The 18,304-nt window shown below is 42.0% G+C and overlaps 1 protein-coding gene across 1 annotated transcript in view; it reads right to left on the bottom strand.

Annotated features, from left to right (window-relative positions):
* Positions 1 to 8,420, bottom strand: part of ASIC4 (acid sensing ion channel subunit family member 4) — a 176,784-nt gene extending 168,364 nt beyond the window's left edge. The window contains exon 1 of the mRNA XM_075284611.1: positions 7,731 to 8,420. Within this exon, the coding sequence (XP_075140712.1) occupies positions 7,731 to 8,306 (576 nt within the window). The 5' untranslated portion in view covers positions 8,307 to 8,420. The remainder of the gene's footprint in view (positions 1 to 7,730) is intronic.
* Positions 8,421 to 18,304: the final 9,884 nt, after the last annotated feature.

Genomic DNA, 18,304 nt, shown 5'->3' with positions numbered 1-18,304 from the left:
GCCGCAACAATATCTGTCCCAATGAAGAACGACCTGCGCTGCAATCCCATTGAATCTGCAAGTTACAGACACTTCTATGTATAGAACCAAATGCAAATAATTTCCTCTGCAATTGAAGCCAAGTGTATCAGCTCCCATCTGCTGCTCTCATCTAGACCATTACTCCCAAGCATGGAAGGAGGAAAAGTAGTGTAAGACAAGCAGAAGGCAGCAGCACCCCGCCTGTACCACTGCAGCACCCCCAGGAATACACACTGAGCCCAGACTGGCACAACTGCACAATATCAGCGCAACTAAGCATGTGTTCTCATTTACATATTACGCATCTTATACTAATATCAGGAATGATTTCCTTATAATTACCGGAATAAAGAATATGTCACTGAAGAGATGTAACATATGTATCACTGATATAATAACACAGCTACATCCTCACTATACACCATATATATCACTGACATATACTATATACTGTACATAATCCACAAGATTGTATGGTTTATTTTATATTGTACAGTATTTACATTCATTTACATAGGTGCAGTAAAATAGTAGATATACCCTTGTACATAGGGCCAATATATACATAGGAGGTAGTATTATAGTAGTTATATTCTTGTACATAGGGGGCAGTATTATAGTAGTTATATTCTTGTACATAGGAGGTAGTATTATAGTAGTTATATTCTTGTACATAGGAGTAGTATTATAGTAGTTATATTCTTGTACATAGGAGTAGTATTATAATAGTTATATTCTTGTACATGGGAGCAGTATTATAGTAGTTATATTCTTGTACATGGGAGCAGTATTATAGTAGTTATATTCTTGTACATAGGAATAGTATTATAGTAGTTATATTCTTGTATATAGGAGTAGTATTATAGTAGTTATATTCTTGTACATAGGAGGTAGTATTATAGTAGTTATATTCTTGTACATAGGAGCAGTATTATAGTAGTTATATTCTTGTACATAGGAGTAGTATTATAGTAGTTATATTCTTGTACATAGGGGCAGTATTATAGTAGTTATATTCTTGTACATAGGGGCAGTATTATAGTAGTTATATTCTTGTACATAGGAGTAGTATTATAGTAGTTATATTCTTGTACATAGGAGTAGTATTATAGTAGTTATATTCTTGTACATAGGAGCAGTATTATAGTAGTTATATTCTTGTACATAGGAGGTAGTATTATAGTAGTTATATTCTTGTACATAGGGGCAGTATTATAGTAGTTATATTCTTGTACATAGGGGCAGTATTATAGTAGTTATATTCTTGTACATAGGAGTAGTATTATAGTAGTTATATTCTTGTACATAGGGGCAGTATTATAGTAGTTATATTCTTGTACATAGGGGCAGTATTATAGTAGTTATATTCTTGTACATAGGAGTAGTATTATAGTAGTTATATTCTTGTACATAGGAGTAGTATTATAGTAGTTATATTCTTGTACATAGGAGCAGTATTATAGTAGTTATATTCTTGTACATAGGAGTAGTATTATAGTAGTTATATTCTTGTACATAGGAGTAGTATTATAGTAGTTATATTCTTGTACATAGGAGTAGTATTATAGTAGTTATATTCTTGTACATAGGAGTAGTATTATAGTAGTTATATTCTTGTACATAGGAGCAGTATTATAGTAGTTATATTCTTGTACATAGGAGTAGTATTATAGTAGTTATATTCTTGTACATAGGAGTAGTATTATAGTAGTTATATTCTTGTACATAGGAGTAGTATTATAGTAGTTATATTCTTGTACATAGGAGCAGTATTATAGTAGTTATATTCTTGTACATAGGAGTAGTATTATAGTAGTTATATTCTTGTACATAGGAGTAGTATTATAGTAGTTATATTCTTGTACATAGGAGTAGTATTATAGTAGTTATATTCTTGTACATAGGAGCAGTATTATAGTAGTTATATTCTTGTACATAGGAGTAGTATTATAGTAGTTATATTCTTGTACATAGGAGTAGTATTATAGTAGTTATATTCTTGTACATAGGGGCAGTATTATAGTAGTTATATTCTTGTACATAGGAGCAGTATTATAGTAGTTATATTCTTGTACATAGGAGTAGTATTATAGTAGTTATATTCTTGTACATAGGGGGCAGTATTATAGTAGTTATATTCTTGTACATAGGAGTAGTATTATAGTAGTTATATTCTTGTACATAGGAGCAGTATTATAGTAGTTATATTCTTGTACATAGGAGTAGTATTATAGTAGTTATATTCTTGTACATAGGGGGCAGTATTATAGTAGTTATATTCTTGTACATAGGAGGTAGTATTATAGTAGTTACATTCTTGTACATAGGAGGTAGTATTATAGTAGTTATATTATTGTACATAGGAGTAACCAGTCTGTTAAGTAACAATTTAAAATTTATATTAACATTTTCAGAGGGGTTGTCAATTCCTTTTCCCAACATTTCTTAGCAGCTCTTGCACTGCACATTAGGTTGGGGTAATACGTATCACTTGAGTAAGTCTTATTCATGGAATACAGAATATTAATATTATTACAATTGTTAGGGCTGCTGAGAATATTTGGCCTTCTTTAAGCTATGCAGATTGCGAGTAAGTTTACAAATTATATTTACTGTATTGATCTGCTGAGGACCCATAAATCCTAACAAAAGTCGCCTCGATAATGGACATGAATACCTAGGTTACCTCCATCTCAAGGAGCAGCTGCAGAGAAACGCATGATCCCATTTTCTACTACTATTTTCCTGCCTGGCTTCCTCTCTAGTGTCATAGCAGTAAGGACAACATATATGAGATACCTGTAATGGGTTACATCTGTTCCGCTGACCACATATTAGACATTTTGGTCATGTCTTATGATTTCAGATTGGAGGTGGGGGTCTAACTAATCACAAACCTGCAACACTTTCCTATCTATCTGCAGGGCTGGGGTGATATCCTGGTTCTGGTGACAGTAACCTATCTATCTGCAGGGCTGGAGTGATATGCTGGGTCTGGTGACAGTAACCTATCTATCTGCAGGACTGGGGTGATATGCTGGGTCTGGTGACTCTAACCTATCTATCTGCAGGGCTGGGGTGATATGCTGGTACTGGTGACAGTAACCTATCTATCTGCAGGGCTGGGGTGATATGCTGGTACTGGTGACAGTAACCTATCTATCTGCAGGGCTGGGGTTATATGTTGGTTCTGGTGACAGTAACTTATCTATCTGCAGGGCTGGGGTGATATGCTGGTTCTGGTGACAGTAACCTATCTATCTGCAGGGCTGGGGTGATATGCTGGTACTGGTGACAGTAACCTATCTATCTGCAGGGCTGGGGTTATATGTTGGTTCTGGTGACAGTAACCTATCTATCTGCAGGACTGAGGTGATATACTGGGTCTGGTGACAGTAACCTATCTATCTGCAGGACTGGGTTGATATGCTGGGTCTGGTGACACTAACCTATCTATCTGCAGGGCTGGGGTGATATGCTGGTTCTGGTGACAGTAACCTATCTATCTGCAGGGCTGGGGTGATATGCTGGCTCTGGTGACAGTAACCTATCTATCTGCAGGGCTGGGGTGATATGCTGGGTCTGGTGACACTAACCTATCTATCTGCAGGGCTGGGGTGATATGCTGGGTCTGGTGACAGCAACCTATCTATCTGCAGGGCTGGGGTGATATGCTGGTGACAGTAACCTATCTATCTGCAGGGCTGGGGTGATATGCTGGCTCTGGTGACAGTAACCTATCTATCTGCAGGGCTGGGGTGATATGCTGGTTCTGGTGACAGTAAACTATCTATCTGCAGGGCTGGGGTGATATGCTGGGTCTGGTGACAGTAACCTATCTATCTGCAGGGCTGGGGTGATATGCTGGTTCTGGTGACAGTAACCTATCTATCTGCAGGGCTGGGGTGATATGCTGGTTCTGGTGATACTAACCTATCTATCTGCAGGGCTGGGGTGATATGCTGGGTCTGGTGACAGTAACCTATCTATCTGCAGGGCTGGGGTGATATGCTGGCACTGGTGACAGTAACCTATCTATCTGCAGGGCTGGGGTGATATGCTGGCACTGGTGACAGTAACCTACCTATCTGCAGGGCTGGGGTGATATGCTGGCACTGGTGACAGTAACCTACCTATCTGCAGGGCTGGGGTGATATGCTGGTTCTGGTGACAGTAACCTATCTATCTGCAGGGCTGGGGTGATATGCTGGGTCTGGTGACAGTAACCTATCTATCTGCAGGGCTGGGGTGATATGCTGGGTCTGGTGACACTAACCTATCTATCTGCAGGACTGGGGTGATATGCTGGGTCTGGTGACACTATCCTATCTATCTGCAGGGCTGGGGTGATATGCTGGTTCTCGTGACAGTAACCTATCTATCTGCAGGGCTGGGGTGATATGCTGGTTCTGGTGACAGTAACCTATCTATCTGCAGGGCTGGGGTGATATGCTGGTTCTCGTGACAGTAACCTATCTATCTGCAGGGCTGGGGTGATATACTGGTTCTGGTGACAGTAACCTATCTATCTGCAGGGGTGGGGTGATATGCTGGGTCTGGTGACAGTAACCTATCTATCTGCAGGGCTGGGGTGATATACTGGTTCTGGTGACAGTAACCTATCTATCTGCAGGGGTGGGGTGATATGCTGGTTCTGGTGACAGTAACCTATCTATCTGCAGGGCTGGGGTGATATGCTGGTTCTCGTGACAGTAACCTATCTATCTGCAACGCTGATATGCTGAGTTTTGGGCTCGGACTCTCTTTATAGAATTTGTTTTGCCTCCTCTTTATCACATCTCATAACCAGCAGATCGGTCTGAAGCTTACTATATGTCTCTATATGTCATATTTTTCTCCTCCCATCCTGATCCTTTTCCATTCCTTAATATTTCGATTAATTACAACATAACTTATGACATTACATGAGCTCCATATTTTATGTATCTTGTAGTGTCTGGATTGATTCCCCTTTTACTGTGAAACTTGGTATGACCCATGACATGTATCAGCCTGTGATTGTCAGTGCTGGTCCTTGGACATTCAGTCTATTAGGTCCTTAGCTCCGGACCTGCTCAGTAATGTTACCTGCAAGAACTGCACCAGATAAAAATATTCAAGTAGAATAAGCAATTTTGGGGTTCCATTCCTAATATTCAAGCATCCCCCCGCTGTACTATTGTGGGCTGTCTCTGGATCAAATCTGTCTCCTCTCCCCTCTGGCAGCTGACTATATAATCTAGCCTGGTAGTCGGAGTATTTTCAGGTATACTGCCACCTACTGATTCTGCTCCTTTATGGCAAGCAGGGTCGATTCTATTCCTATTGCCTGTTTTACAGAACATCACTATGCAGAGACCAAGAGACTGAGCATGTGTGGCCACGCATATTTTCCCTTACAAGGTGGACGTATCCATTGCTATACAATGTGAACACCAGGTGGCGCCATAATGTGAAGTTAATCTATTAACTCTGTACTCGATATTTGTTGACAGCAAGTAAAAGGCAAATATTGTAAATTGTTTATAACCCCTACAATGGATATCATAGTTATTCCTGGGACAAGGTATTTGCTTTAAATGAGCATTTAAGCGATTGTCCAGGATTAGAAAAACATGGCTCCTTTAATAATAAAAAAAATGTAGGAACCTCGCACGTCTATAGGTGATGATGGCATTGCAACTCTGTCCCATTACGATGATGCCCAGCTGCAATACCAGACACAACCTGTGGACAGGAGTGGCGCTTTTTTGTAAGAATGTAGCTTTTTTATCCTAATCATGGACAACCCCCAATTCCCATTCCATTTTCAGCCTGTTGATGTATACGGGAACGGGATCAGAATTCACATATTACATTTATATGCAACCAGCACTGGCGAGGGAAGCCTCCAGAATGTCAACGTCTTGGAATGAGTGCTCTTACCAAAACGGATTCATCAGAGAGATAATACTGCCATTGCTGGACTATATCTATACCCAGTCACTTATGGGCACACATCAATCCTCAATGGGAGGAAAATGTCTGGAATTATAAGGATGATTCCATCTGATTGGTGTATCAGGAATGTAAAAAAAAACAAACCATAATTATCTACAATGTTTAATCTATCTCCAAGATAATAATATATCATACTATAATACTCACACTTTCCCTTGTTCTTATTAACAAGCCCCACAACACTTGCACTACTCCAAGCAGCCACTAGTGGAAGCATCGAGTCTTCTACTTCTACTCTACATTGCCCCCAGTGGACAGTCTTCTATACAACACCAGATTGTTACCAGTTAATGTGTTACTTTGTAGACTATATGATTCTTCGAGTTTTCTCATACCCGATCGCTCCCTCTTTACATCTGATATATTTTGACAATCGGATTCCGGCTTAGCGAGCACAGCGCCGAAACACGGAACATTTATCACATCTCGACTCATTGTTTTTCTCATTCCCTTGTGTCAATATTGTCTGTTGGATCGAGAGCAATAAAGCGCCGTGTCTAATGACCTGAGGAGTACAATGTATCCGAGGAGCCCGGCCACAACAGAAAATTAAAAATAAATTCCATTTGGGAGCAAATGACCCTTATACCCCCGCGGAGCGTCCCAGAACCCCCTCTGGATAGTCGTCTATAAGGCAGGAAAGTGACACATCTCTTTGCAGCCACCGGAGAGATAACATTTTGCAGCATGTAACATTTAACGCGGCGGCAACTACATACGATGGCGTGAAATTTAATTGTGATCTATCTAATAAGTGACACCATGGCAGAGTTTTCGTATCGGCGCCCACTGTGACTCCTCAAAATACTTCGCCCCTCATCCATCTCAGCCAAAACTGAGCCGATGACATTTTGAGTGTTTCGCTTCTTCCTGTCTCCCCAGCGGACAGATCCACTCCCAAGCATTCGGCTAATTTAATGACGGCTAAGACAAATTAACCCATCACGCACCGTCTAGGGTGACGGAACGATCCTTGTAGTTCAATCTGACCATCCTGTCCACTTGTAAGCGGCTCGAGTGTTGGCAATGTGATCCTCAAGGAATTAACAAACCACATTACGTCTAATAGGATCGTGGTGTCATTCTGATGGTGGCGTCTTTATCAATGGATCCAATATCATATATAACCTGAACTTAGACAACGGACATAGATGTAGCGAAGGGTTAAGTGTCACACTCAGCTCAGCTACATCTGTATGTGACCGGCTCACACTCCCCTGTCTGGCTTTCATCAGCCCTGCCGCAAAGGTATCTGCAGGTACAGGACAGAGCTGTGCGACCAGAGGGGTTAAATACTGGGGCACAATCTGCCCATAGACACAAAGATTTGCCCCAGGTTAGACGAGTGTGGAGAATTTTTGGTCTTTTTGGAATACAATATCCTTTTTCTTTATAATGGTGGAAATTTTGGAAATCTTTTAGGACTAAATTGTGGAAATTGCGCCCGTTTTTGCTTAATGTTTGCAGCCCCTATAGCCATCTACAATCCCTACATCTTATCTGCAATGCAAGGATTCTGACTTTAAGCTTAAGGAGGTCTCCAGACTCCAAGTAGGAACATAACCCCTAAGAGGTTGACACCACCGGTAGAGATATTGCAGATTGACGTCCTATTTATTGGAAAGCAATGGGTTAAATCAGCGCTAAATTGCTTGGACATTATAAGATGCATTGCCGAGCTGCGCCCGGACATAAAGCTGAGGACTCACCACCGAGAAGTTTTGTGCAGTGCAGTTATTCCCACTGAAGTTGCAGCTTTTTAACATCTCAGTCAACTGGTGCCCAGTCCGGTTGACTATTTCCAGCATGTTAGCGGCGGGGTACACTAAATCCGATTCTCTGTGGCCGTCCCGGTCTTTGGGAGGGAGTCCGGTCAGATTGGCCAAGTGGTAAATGTCGGCATCGGAGAGAGCTGAGTGCCGGAATCGGTTGATGTTACAGATGGTGACGGCCGGGAAGATCATCTCGTTCATCACTTCCTCGTCCAAGGTGGTGACATGGGGGTGTTCGAGGTAATACAAGGCACACTTTGCTGCCTGGTAGAGGAAAAATAGCAAGGACGCACAAAACGCCAATGCCCACAGGCTCTGCTTGATGCCCAGTCTACCCGTCCGGAAGATGTGCCGCAGTCCATGAAGAGTACTGGTGCTGGCAAAGCCGGCTAAGTCCCGGGTAGCCGCTGGAACCTCGTCCCCGATCAAGCTTTCCCTTTCTCCTTCCTCTTTTTCCTTCTGGCTCTCATCCTCGTCTGCAAACTTGATCTTGCAGACTATCTCGATGGGCATTGGCAATCAAGTTTTCGAGAAACAGGGTTTAGGGGGTCTTCAAAACCAGGAGCAACCCCTGCACCCCCTTCCCCTCGATATGTCCCGGATCACTCCAATTCCAAAGCACTTTTGCAGGATGGGGGAAAAAGCAAAAGGGGGGGGGGGGGGGGGGGAAGAAAAACCTCCTGTTCTTTTCTTCTTCTCCGGTCCCTTCTTTCTTGAAGATTTAAAAGCCGAAATCTGGAGAATCCAAGCAATAAGAAAAGACTGATTAGAGGAAAGCAGGGCAAGAAGGAGCAGGAGGCTTTTCCGCTCCTAAGAGCTGTTCAATTCTGCACGGTCCTTCTCCGCTTTAAGGTTTCTCTCCCAGTGACTTTGCTTATCTCGGCGAGCACAGCTGCGAGAGGGATAAAAATCTTGTCTTCTTTCCTGCTTTCTCTCCCAGCATAGGCAGCAAGCATTTAAACAAGTGCTAAGACAATCCCCTGTCTGAGGGATGGAATGGGATCCCCATATCACCAGAGAGGAGGAGGAGGAGGAGGAGGGGAGGGCGATGAATATGTGTGTGTGTGATAGAGCAATATAAATCTGAATGAAATGCCTTAAGCAGCGCTGGCCACTGAGTTGCAGGCAGGCGGAGTGAGGCGGCCGCGCACTATCTGCTCCTGTCTCATTGCCACACTTGTTTGAATAACAGTATTGGCGATTCTTCGCTCTCACTGGAGGCTGCCGGGGCCGAGCCAAAATCTGACTGGTCTGCCTGCCCTCAACTACTGGGCGCAACACGGCCCTCCTGCCATTACATGTATAGGAGAGGCAGCAAGAGGGCGATGGGCACCGACTAATAATAGTAATAGTAATAAAAGTTATAATAATAATAATAATAATAATGAATAATAAGATTAATGATAAAAGTCACCATAAAAATAACTGAGAACAAAAATAACAAAATAATAATAATAATAATAGTAAAATAATAATAATAATAATAATAATAATAATAATAATAAAATAATAATAATAATAATAAAAATTATAATAATAATAATAATATAGTAAAATAATAATAATAATAATAATAGTAATTAAATATTATTCATAATACCGTATACAATAATAGCAATAAATATAAAAATAACGCTAATAACAAAAATAATAATAGTCTAGATAAAAATTATTATTATTATCATAATATCCAAAATAATAACAATAAAAGTAATGACCATTGTAAAATAATCGTGGTGATAAAAAACCAAGGATAATATTAATAATATACACAATAAAAAAAGTAATAATGATAGCAAATACCGTAGACTAAAAGATAATAATCTAAATATAAACACATCATATTAATACAATGAGAACAATAGGAAAAATAGTCATAGTAGTAATAAAGTAATATAATAATAATAATAATAATAATAATAATAATAATAATAATAATAACACATATAAAACAAAAACTATAGTGATAATAAAATAGTAATAATAATACAAATATAAAAAAAAAATAGTAATCTTATTATTGTGGACACTTTATAAATGAATTATAAAAATAACGTTATTATTATTATTATTATTATTATTATTATTATTATTATTATTATTATTATTATTATTATTATGCAGGTGACTTGTGGGTCGGCTGTGTCCTGTCCAGGGACTTAGGGGCTTCGCCCAGCACTTTCTAAGGGTGGGTGCGTTCCCCATATTCGGGCTCTTCTGCACCTCTGATGTGTCTCATGTCCTTCTTATTATCATATTATTATTATTATTATCATCATCATCTTATTATTATTATTATTTATTTATTTAAAGGGATCTCCACATTGTTGTATCATCCTTGTCTTATTCTGTGAGTCTTAGAGGTCGTCTGTGTTCCTCGAGGAATTTTGGGAACTAGAGTTATTGCAGATATGTAAATTAGGTGTCCTTCTTTATATTATTTCTATCCTCATTCACACGTCACATTGGCTTTCCTTGTTGCTCTCCGTAGATTCTTCTGGTAATTTGGGTATTTGGGTCTTTGCCCTGCTTAGAGGCCGTTACACCAATAAGTTCTAGTAGTTTGGACATATAGGAGATCCCCTGATGGGCCGTAGACTCGGGACTAGACTGAGCGGATATTTTAGACTGTATATGTTTTTTTGGCTTTAGGCTTTGCCTGTTTGTATATCTCCCCATATTACAGGAGCAGTTGTGATGTGATGTATATAAGGAGGGCCTCTCCCCACTGAGTCCACCATAGTTGTTATCCCCCCTCCCACCCTTGCCATTCCTGACCAATCACTGCTGTTAGATTCAACAGCTAATATGCTAATTAGGCGCCATACTGTCAGGTGGGCAGTCCTGGGGTGGGGCAGATAGTCAGGGACCACCCACCTGACAGTAGAGAACCTAAATAGCATGGTAAAAAATGGGAATTTATACGATGTGAAGGCCAGGAAAGGGGGCCCAGTACCAAGTCAAAAGTTTGCTATTGGGCCCAGTCTTTGCTACTTGCTCCACTGTTTTTTTTTTTGCAAATGAGCTTGTTACAGCAATGAGAATATTGCCATTGCTCTAAATAGGAGACGTCCTCATTACTCTAAAGAGCTAATTTGCATATTGACAATTGGGGACAATATCTTAGCAATGGAAACACCAAGTCACAGGAGGAGCGCAGCTTTAGAGTCAGGTGACCCCAATTTACGTATCGGCAGATCTGGGTTGGTCTCCTGGTTCTTTGGACAGACACCAATCCATTTGCAGCCTATATGAAGTTCTAGACCATTTTCCACTTGACATTATGATATTTGTACATACATTTGAGTTGGACTTACTAGAACGCTCCTCTTTGGTAGGTCATATCTTAAAGTCGCACATAACTTGCACTGTGTGAACAGGGTCTTAGGCCTCACAGACATGGTAAAGTAAAGTAAGGAGCAAAGGTGACCCCCGACCCCTTACGGAGCCCGTCCCAAAACAAATCTGTGCCTGGCATTATACAATAAGGACACGCAACGAGTTATAAAAACGGCAACTGTGACTTTGACTCGAGGGCCGCGCAACATTCTTGTGTCTCTCACGGTACATTAGACGCTGCAAAGTGATGCCATTCACTATTATTAGAGGAATCGCAGGGTGACCCCGCTATCTTTGGTTGCGTGATGTAAAATCTTTATTAAAATTTTAGGTCATGCCGCCTCTTTACCAGCACTGCCCCCCATTTTCAGATCAATATAATCACTTTACTTGGCTCCATCATAGGCCCCGTCATTGGCTCCCAAAGTATATTACTTCCTATCATGGCCTCTATAATGTCTGATGCCCCCGTATTTGGCCCCTATACAGTCTATTGGATTACTCCAGTACACAACGGACCGTATTTTACGCGCCTCCAGAGGGCGCTGTGTATTCTGTCCCAATTCTAAGGAATGGCCAGATGTAAAGTCCTGGAGTTCTTCATTACTGGGACGTAACACATAGCACATGCTGGAGGCCATTCTGTACAGGAAAGATGGATGAGTGAAATATTGGAATAAGCCAATTAAACACTAGGGTGGTCCAGTGTTGCGAAATCTGTAGCAAGAATGTTCTTGGCAGCCATTGCCATTTCTGTTTTTTACCTTTTATTTTTCCATTCACAGGGCTGTAAAAGGGCTTACTTTTTTGCAGGACAAGATGTACTTTACAATGTTGCCATCTAACATTCCATACTGTAACATTATAACCTTGTAACATTCCAGACAACGTACTGGCAACATTGTATTGCATCATATTCTTATGTGTCTGTTTTTACACAGTGTTCTCCTGTATTACCCAGGTTGGAACAATTACAGAGATAAATTTAGATACAATTTTGAAAATTCCAAAGGTTTCTATTTTATTTTTAATATTTATTTTTTATTTCATTTTATTTTTCGAAGGTTCCCTTGTTCCAAACCATATTCTTACAGATTAGGCACAGACATTATGGTGGCCTGTTCTATCGAATGCCATATTATGGATGTGCTCTCATCTATGGGCATTGAGTCAAGGAGGGAATATAGCGGATTGTGTTGGTGCCATATAGCAGCACGGAGAGGATCTACATCTGTATAATATATAGGGAGTCCATATACAGTATCCGGCCACGTGGCCGGATACTGTATATAATGACAGCGCCGATGCTATGTACAATTATGGCCGGGCTTGTCCCTCACACACACATATATATAATTATCACCATCAGCATCATTATTACCATTAATAAACAAAAAACTAACAGAATTAATTCTAATTCCCATTTCCTACATAAAGTTCCAGTGACGGCTCTAAGGACTCGGCTTCCATTTTATGGCTGAATTTACTGCAAATTGGTAAAGAAGTCACAGCTCGTAATAAATATGTTTTAATACAGAAATGTACATGAAGAGGATCCGAAGCGTAAATGTGTTCCCACAACATGGCCAATAGTAACCGGCAGATAACAAATAGCTCAGGTTGTATCTGGAATCCTTCAATTACAGTTTCCTTTAATTTTTAATGTATAAAATTTTACAGAACCCTTGAAGAATCAATCTAGATAACAACTTGTGTCACTGTGTACATACATTACATTACTGATCCTGTATTATACTCCAGAGCTGCGCTCACTATTCTGCTGGTGCAGTCACTGTGTACATACATTACATTACTGATCCTGTATTATACTCCAGAGCTGCGCTCACTATTCTGCTGGTGCAGTCACTGTGTACATACATTACATTACTGATCCTGTATTATACTCCAGAGCTGCGCTCACTATTCTGCTGGTGCAGTCACTGTGTACATACATTACATTACTTATCCTGTATTATACTCCAGAGCTGCACTCACTATTCTGCTGGTACAGTCACTGTGTACATACATTACATTACTTATCCTGTATTATACTCCAGAGCTGCACTCACTATTCTGCTGGTGCAGTCACTGTATACATACATTACATTACTTATCCTGTATCATACCCCAGAGCTGCGCTCACTATTCTGCTGGTGCAGTCACTGTGTACATACATTACATTACTTATCCTGTATTATACTCCAGAGCTGCGCTCACTATTCTGCTGGTACAGTCAGTGTATATACATTACATTACTTATCCTGTATTATACTCCAGAGCTGTGCTCACTATTCTGCTGGTACAGTCACTGTGTACATACATTACATTACTTATCCTGTATTATACTCCAGAGCTGCGCTCACTATTCTGCTGGTGCAGTCACTGTGTACATAATAATCTAAATATAAACACATCATATTAATACAATGAGTATAATACAGGATAAGTAATGTAATGTATGTACACAGTGACTGTACCAGCAGAATAGTGAGCGCAGCTCTGGAGTATAATACAGGATAAGTAATGTAATGTATGTACACAGTGACTGTACCAGCAGAATAGTGAGCGCAGCTCTGGAGTATAATACAAGATAAGTAATGTAATGTATGTACACAGTGACTGCACCAGCAGAATAGTGAGCGCAGCTCTGGAGTATAATACAGGATAAGTAATGTAATGTATATACACAGTGACTGCACCAGCAGAATAGTGAGCGCAGCTCTGGAGTATAATACAGGATAAGTAATGTAATGTATGTACACAGTGACTGTACCAGCAGAATAGTGAGCGCAGCTCTGGAGTATAATACAGGATAAGTAATGTAATGTATGTACACAGTGACTGTACCAGCAGAATAGTGAGCGCAGCTCTGGAGTATAATACAGGATAAGTAATGTAATGTATGTACACAGTGACTGTACCAGCAGAATAGTGAGCGCAGCTCTGGAGTATAATACAGGATAAGTAATGTAATGTATATACACTGACTGTACCAGCAGAATAGTGAGTGCAGCTCTGGAGTATAATACAGGATAAGTAATATAATGTATGTACACAGTGACTGCACCAGCAGAATAGTGAGCGCAGCTCTGGAGTATAATACAGGATAAGTAATGTAATGTATGTACACAGTGACTGCACCAGCAGAATAGTGAGCGCAGCTCTGGAGTATAATACAGGATAAGTAATGTAATGTATGTACACAGTGACTGCACCAGCAGAATAGTGAGCGCAGCTCTGGAGTATAATACAGGATAAGTAATGTAATGTATGTACACAGTGACTGCACCAGCAGAATAGTGAGCGCAGCTCTGGAGTATAATACAGGATAAGTAATGTAATGTATGTACACAAGTGACTGCACCAGCAGAATAGTGAGCACAGCTCTGGAGTATAATACAGGATAAGTAATGTAATTTAATGTATGTACACAGTGACTGTACTAGCAGAATAGTGAGCGCAGCTCTGGAGTATAATACAGGATAAGTAATGTAATGTATGTACACAGTGACTGTACCGGCAGAATAGTGAGTGCAGCTCTGGAGTATAATACAGGATAAGTAATGTAATGTATGTACATAGTGACTGCACCAGCAGAATAGTGAGCGCAGCTCTGGGATATAATACAGGATAAGTAATGTAATGTATGTACACAGTGACTGTACCAGCAGAATAGTGAGCGCAGCTCTGGAGTATAATACAGGATAAGTAATGTAATGTATGTACACAGTGACTGTACCAGCAGAATAGTGAGTGCAGCTCTGGAGTATAATACAGGATAAGTAATGTAATGTAAGTACACAGTGACTGCACCAGCAGAATAGTGAGCGCAGCTCTGGAGTATAATACAGGATAAGTAATGTAATGTATGTACACAGTGACTGTACCAGCAGAATAGTGAGCGCAGCTCTGGAGTAGCCAGTAGTTGAAGGTTTATATGGATTTAACAGGATGTAACTCAGGATCAGTACAGGACAGTGTTATATATGTAAAGGTGACACATCTTCCCTATATACCTTGCGGTACTGTTGTATTCTTGTGTTCTTAGCCTTACACATATATATATGAGGGGAGATCAAGGACACAACCTTTGCTGGACACGGATAATGTGTCTGCCGGCGGAATTTAAACAATATACTTGTGATTGACTTAATTTAGTTGTGGATTTCAATCAATGGTATTTAGTGCGGGTGATGAGCGGCTCCTATTGCCGGGGATTGAGTGCTTGTGTTTGCTCTTATCTGCCTGATATAGATCCACCTAATAGGAGACTGATCTGTAAGGCACGCAGGTAAATCCATTAGGCTCGCCCATTCATGATCTCCGCTCCTTTAATTACTGATCCTTTACTGTCTGTCATTGCTGGTGCCAGTCATTGGGTGACGGTCTGATGGGAACAATGCCCTACAGTGCAGCCTTTCATGCCAACCATCTGTGCCAGTGTCACTGAATGTTTGTGTTGTAGATCACAGGGCATGCTTGTTATGAGGTGGGATATGGAGGGGTGAGGACCCCCGTATAATGGTGACTTGCCGCGCCAAGATCCGGGACAATGCCAAGTTTTCAATAGGAATACAGAATTAACAAGAACATTACATGGGTACAGGGAACAGATGAGCCGCTCTGTTTGTAGAAGCCTGGAATGGGATTAAAGGGATTCTACCACTAAAACACTTTTTTTTCTAGTTACCACGTCGGAATAGCCTTTAAAAAGGCTATTCGTCTCTTACCTGTGGAAGTGCTCTCCGCCGCGCCGTTCGTTCAAAATACCGGTTTGTACCGGTATGCTAATGAGTTCTCTCGCAGTGATGGGGGCGTCCCCATTGCAGCTCGAAAACTGACCGCAGCGCCGCCTCTCTGGTCTTCGGTGTCCTCCCTTTGCTTCTTCAGCGTACTGTCGGACGCCTGCACAGTACGCTCTGTTCGACGAAGATTGCCGAACGTACGGCGCATGCGCGAAATTGCGATCCCAGCCATAGTGCGGGCACCGAACTTTCGCGCATGCGCAGTACGTTCGGCAATCTTCGCCGAACAGAGAGCATACTGCGCAGGCGTCCGACAGACGCTGAAGAGGCAAGGGGAGGACACCGAAGACCGGAGAGGCGGCGCTGCGGTCAGTTTTCGAGCTGCAATGGGGACGCCCCCATCGCTGCTCCTGCAATGGGGACGCCCCCATCGCTGCGAGAGAACTCTTTAGCATACCGGTACAAACCGATATTTTGAACGAACGGCGCAGCGGAGAGCACTTCTACAGGTAAGAGACGAATAGCCTTTTTAAAGGCTATTCCAACGTGGTAACTAGAAAAAAAAGTGTTTTAGTGGTAGAATCCCTTTAATTTAGGAACAGTTGTAATGTCCTATGAGTATAGTGAAGCACCCGATACTAAATACTTCAGGGTGTGGGGATTCGCTCAGGTAGATGCTTGTAGCAGTGCAGGAAGCAGGGACACAGACACGGGGTTGCACACAGGTTCAGGCTTTATTCACTTGTAGTGCATTAATTGCCTTTGCAAAGGCACAAAATAACCAAAAACAAAAACCTTCTCGGCTGAGAACTGACTTAAACATAAGAAACTTTGGTACTATTCCGTTATCGGGCCAGCAGCAGCGCATTTCAGCACCAGCTTTCGGGACAGCAGTTCAGTTCAGCAGCGGGAATTACAATGACATCCGAGGACTGCTGGCCCGATGCTTGTGCCCAGTAGCCAGTACATCAATGACCCCCCCTCCATCTCCTCCTCCTTCCAGTGCTGCCCCCCAGCTCTCCTTACATCTACCCCGTACCCTCTCCCCGCCACATGACTAAGCCGATGCTGGCCCGATGATAGAGGCCGTGCTTGTGTGTAGTAGGCAGTACATCGATCGATGCCCTCATCCTCCTCTTCCTTCCAGTGCTGCCCCCCAGCTCTTCTTACATCTGCCCCGTACCCTCTCCCTGTAATAGGCCTCACCGTAAATCTTGAGCAATGAATGCTACTAGATAGCCGCCGGACGCTGCAGAAAGTTTGTCCCTCCGGCTCGCTGTAGCTCACCGTTCCTATAGTCGGCGTGTTTCTTGTCAGGGCCTGGATTGAGCCCCGGTGTCTTTCCTTTCGGTCTCGGTACTAGCGCTGAGGTGAGGCCTAGTCGTGTGGCGGGGAGAGGGTACGGGGAAGATGTAAGGAGAGCTGGGGGGCAGCACTGGCAGGAGGAGAAGGATGGGGGAGGGGGGTCATCGATGTACTGGTTACTGGGCACAAGCATCGGGCCAGCAGTCCTCGGATGTCATTGTAATTCCCGCTGCTGAACTGCTGTCCCGAAAGCTGCTGCTGAACTGCGCTGCTGCTGGCCCGATAACGGAATAGTACCGAAACTTTTCCCTGAGTATACAGGAGCCTGGCTACCAGACTCCCACCTTGGCAACAACAATGGGTGGCACGGTACCTGCTCTGTACAGGTCAGCTCTGTCAGTGTGGTGTCACTCCTAGTCCTCACACACAGACTATGATCAGGCCTTCATTACACAGCTGACCTCCCTGGTGTGAGTCTTTACCATACACCCTTTAGGTGCCTGGCTGGAATATACCTGTTTTCCCAGACCACACCCTTCACTCTCTCACAAGAGGTAGATAAGGGAGTTATAAAAACGGCAACTGTGACTTTGACTCGAGGGCGGCGCAACATCCTTGTATCTCTCATGGTACATTAGATGTTGCAAAGCGACACCATTCACTATTATTAAAAGAATCTCAGGGCGACCCCACTATCTTTGGTTTTGTGATGAGGCCCTAGGCAAAATCTGTAAAATTTGGATTAAAATTTTTAGGTCATGCCGCCTCCTTACCAGCACCGCCCGCTATTTTCAGATCCATATAATCATCTTATTTGGCCTTCATCATAGCCCCCGTCATTGGCTCCCAAAGTATATTACTCCATATTGCAGTTCTCTTGTGTTCTGCAGCAGCTTTTAGCTTGAATGGTAAATGGGCTGAATGGTAGAGCAGGGATCTGACAACTCCTTGCTTCAATATTATTCTCATCTCCGAGGCCTGAGGAAGTCAGAAGAAAATAAATACATTAAAAGTCAAAGAAATCTTCCAAATCCCAGGTCTCTTGTGCATGGCAGGAGGTTTCTTGCATCAGAGATGAATGTGGTGAATGGTAGAGCAGGAAGCTGACGCCTCGGTCCTTGC

The sequence above is a fragment of the Leptodactylus fuscus genome, chromosome 8, assembly GCF_031893055.1.
Source record: "Leptodactylus fuscus isolate aLepFus1 chromosome 8, aLepFus1.hap2, whole genome shotgun sequence".
Taxonomy (NCBI): domain Eukaryota; kingdom Metazoa; phylum Chordata; class Amphibia; order Anura; family Leptodactylidae; genus Leptodactylus; species Leptodactylus fuscus.
This window is presented reverse-complemented; position numbering and strand designations above follow the sequence as displayed.